The 3423-nt window shown below is 40.1% G+C and overlaps 1 protein-coding gene across 1 annotated transcript; it reads right to left on the bottom strand.

The window, feature by feature from the left end:
• Positions 1-287: 287 nt before the first annotated feature.
• LOC106308638 lies at positions 288-1646 on the bottom strand. The gene has a single exon (XM_013745778.1). It carries the CDS (start codon positions 1644-1646, stop codon positions 288-290), a length of 1359 nt encoding a protein of 452 aa, XP_013601232.1.
• Positions 1647-3423: the final 1777 nt, after the last annotated feature.

Genomic DNA, 3423 nt, shown 5'->3' with positions numbered 1-3423 from the left:
TAATATAGATTTGGTGAATTATTTTTATTTTATTCTTTTTGTGTAGCAAATCATTTTGCGAATTATGAATGCAAAGTTCACTAAAACTTACAACATATTGGGAAAAAAAATACATAATAGTCATGTAATCTATGAATAAATCCATAATAAAACTCACGTATTTAAAATCATCTGCTGTCAATTATTTATCTTGATTTTGGTTTTTTTTTTTTTTTTGACAACGAAAGGTTATTAATCCGATTTTGGTCTCGTGGGATATGAGTAATCTTGAAGTCCCGGAAGCATATCTACAGAGTTTCTATCCTCTCCAATTCTGTCGCAAAACATGGCCAAGCTCGTGGCTCCTTAATCATGGGAATCAAATCCTTGCAGTCCGTTCCAAACCTTTGGCATGTCGAGTATTGTAGCATGCTCTCCATCGCCCATCTTAGTGCTTCTAGTTCTGAATGCAGAGGAGACTCCCGTCGAATGTAATTTCGTGCACCCATAAGTTGAACCTCCCCCAAGCTATCCATCCAAGCCCATCCACACCCGCTGAACTGTGATGTAGATGTCCAAGAGCCATCAATAATACATATTCTACCCAAGCTTAAGACTTGAGGTTGATAACTACTATGTTCTTGTTGAGGTGATGGCACCATCTCATTTGCATTGAACCAGGCTTGGCACTCACTCTCTGCGTATCGAACTAGCTCCAAAGGATCTCGATCAATTCCCCTAAAAAGTTTATCATTCCTGGCTTTCCAAATATACCAGATTATCCAGGGATAAGGATCCCTATCTGAATCTGGATGAACAATGTTGTCCTTTCTCCAGAAGAGATAGTCCATATTAGCATAGACACTTGATACTTGAAAGCTAGTTGTATTCGTTGGCATCGAGGATAAAGCCCAAACTTGTAAGGCCGGTGGGAAATCAAAGATCGCATGAGTGACAGATTCTTCTGGTTCTCCACATCTTGGGCAGTAATTGTCGCATCTCATGTTTCGCCTTGTCAAGTTTTTCGTCACTGCCACATGTCCTGTTATCAATTGCCATATGAGATGTCGGATTTTTTGTGGAGCTTTTATCTTCCAAGCAAAGGCATGGAGCTTTGTTATACTGGGTTCTAGTATCTCTTTCTCTTCCTCAGGTTGCATCAAATTGCTAGCTACCCAATATCCATATTTAACAGTGTAGATACCACTCTTCGTGTAGCTCCAACAGAATGTGTAGCGGCGATGAGCCGAGCTTATGGCCATACTCCTTATGAGAGGTATGTCTTCAGGGTGCACATAATTTGGCAGTAAGCCAACATCACATTCCTTTGTATCCTGATTTATAAGATCGCTGACTCTCATGTTTGGGTTAAGAACTGGTGCTAAGGGACGAGCATGTCTGGCTGGTGTCGTAGGGATCCAGGGATCCTCCCAGACCTTAACCTCATATCCTGAGTTTATCTTCTGTCTGATACCCAAAAGCAACAGTTCTCTAGCTGCTGAGATACTGGTCCACACATACGAAGGACTACTTACAGAAAGAGAACGCAAAGGCGAGCCAATCCTGTAGTATCTTCCCTTCAATACTCTAGCCACCAGCGAATCCGGATATTGGACTAACCTCCATAGTTGTTTTGCTAATAAAGCTAGGTTGAACTCATGGATCATACGGAAACCAATCCCACCCTCCTCTCGTGGTAAACATACATTTTCCCATTTTTCCCAATGAATTCCTCTCTTCGGTGGGTTCGAACTCCACCAAAATTGTGCAATGGCACTTGCTAGGTTTTCACATATCTCCAAAGGAAGCAAAAATGTGGACATAACATAAGTCGAAAGAGCTAACAAAATAGATTTGATCAGTACTTTCTTTCCTCCCTTCGAAAGCCATCTCCCCTTCCATCCATTCACTCTATGCCTTAGCTTATCCTTTAAAAAAGTAAAAAGTTTGCATTTTTAGCCACTAATATCTTCTGGAATTCCGAGATAAGTACCATTCCTCCATTCTGGTTATTGAGTCTTTTATCATCGTAATAATATATGCTGCGGATTTTTTCAAAAAAAAAAAAAAAATATATATATATATATATATATATATATATATGCTGCTGGTTGTTAGATTTTATTATGTAACAGCAAAAGCCAGCACATTCCATTCTGGCTTTGACGTACGTAATCGATTCAGACATTCATAATAATCTTCAGTCCCTCTCGGCTCAACATGGAAACCGTAAGAGATGGATTACATCCTTCAATAAATCCCATCAAATAAAGAATCTGGTCCGTATAATCGACTCAGTTTAAGTGTTGTTTGGCGCAATCAAGTTGACACATTTACACAGTTTGAATGCTCAACTTTACTTGGTACCATGAGCTGGATTCGGGAGCTCGGCTTAACAACCAGAGCGATTAGCTCAGTTGTTCAGCCAGTAAAGCATAGCTTGATCCATTAGGTTAACCCGACTTGTGGTGAACAGAAGAAGATGTTAATCTATAAAAGGAGGACAAGAGCGACCAAATGGCAGATCCAGACTTGAACACACACGACGACTTGAAATTAAGGTTTTACTCTTTGCTTTTCTCATGACTTGTACTTTTTCGTCTTTCTCAGATGAGTTCTGGCTAATTTTACTCTTGTTCTCACACTCTATAAACTTTATTCTCTTCTGTTCAATAAAACACCTTTGACATAACCCACCGACGGGTTTTTTCCTCTTCCACTTTGTGCGATCAAACTCATATTCAATAGTTGGCACCCAACAAGGGACCTTACAAAATATTATTAATAAGATCAATATGACTCCTGGCGACTGATATATCATGGATTTTACCCACTTTTACCCATGGTTTATAATGGTTTATAAGTGTTTTAATAACTAATTACTCTATTCTAGAGTCTATTTAGTATATTTATAGCACTACAAGAAAACATCAAGGATTCTGAGGGAAAAAATCGTCGGAATTTCGTCGGAATATCGTTATTCCGACGACATACCGACGAAACACGTCGTCGGAAATAATTCCTCGGAATTTATTTTTTCCTCGGAAATCCCTCGGAATTTTCGGTCGGAATTCCGAGGAAATAAATTTCCGAGGAAATTCCGAGGATCACTAGTTTGTCGGAAATGTCCTCGGAATATACCGAGGGAGAACTTCGTCGGTATAATTCCTCGGAAGTTCATCGATCGATGCGTTTTTGGACATATATACATCGATCGATAGGAGTATACCGACGGACATTTTCCTCGGTTTATTCCGAGGAACTTTTCCCTCGGTATATACCGAGGGACCAGTTCCTCGGAATTTTTCGAGGGACGGCTCCCTCGGAATTTTCCGAGGGATATGTCCCTCGGAATATACCGAGGGAAAAGTTCCTCAGAATAAACAGAGGAACCTGTCCCTCGGTATAGCCCGAACGTTTTTTAAAAAACGCATCGATCGATGC

Source organism: Brassica oleracea, chromosome C8 (genome assembly GCF_000695525.1).
Source record: "Brassica oleracea var. oleracea cultivar TO1000 chromosome C8, BOL, whole genome shotgun sequence".
NCBI lineage: Eukaryota > Viridiplantae > Streptophyta > Magnoliopsida > Brassicales > Brassicaceae > Brassica > Brassica oleracea.
Note: the sequence above shows the minus strand (reverse complement) of the source record. Positions and strands in the feature narration are given on the sequence as shown.

Excerpts from the sequence above, each read along its gene's own strand:
- LOC106308638 (XM_013745778.1), bottom strand. The coding sequence starts at position 1,646 with ATGATCCATGAGTTCAACCTAGCTTTATTAGCAAAACAACTATGGAGG.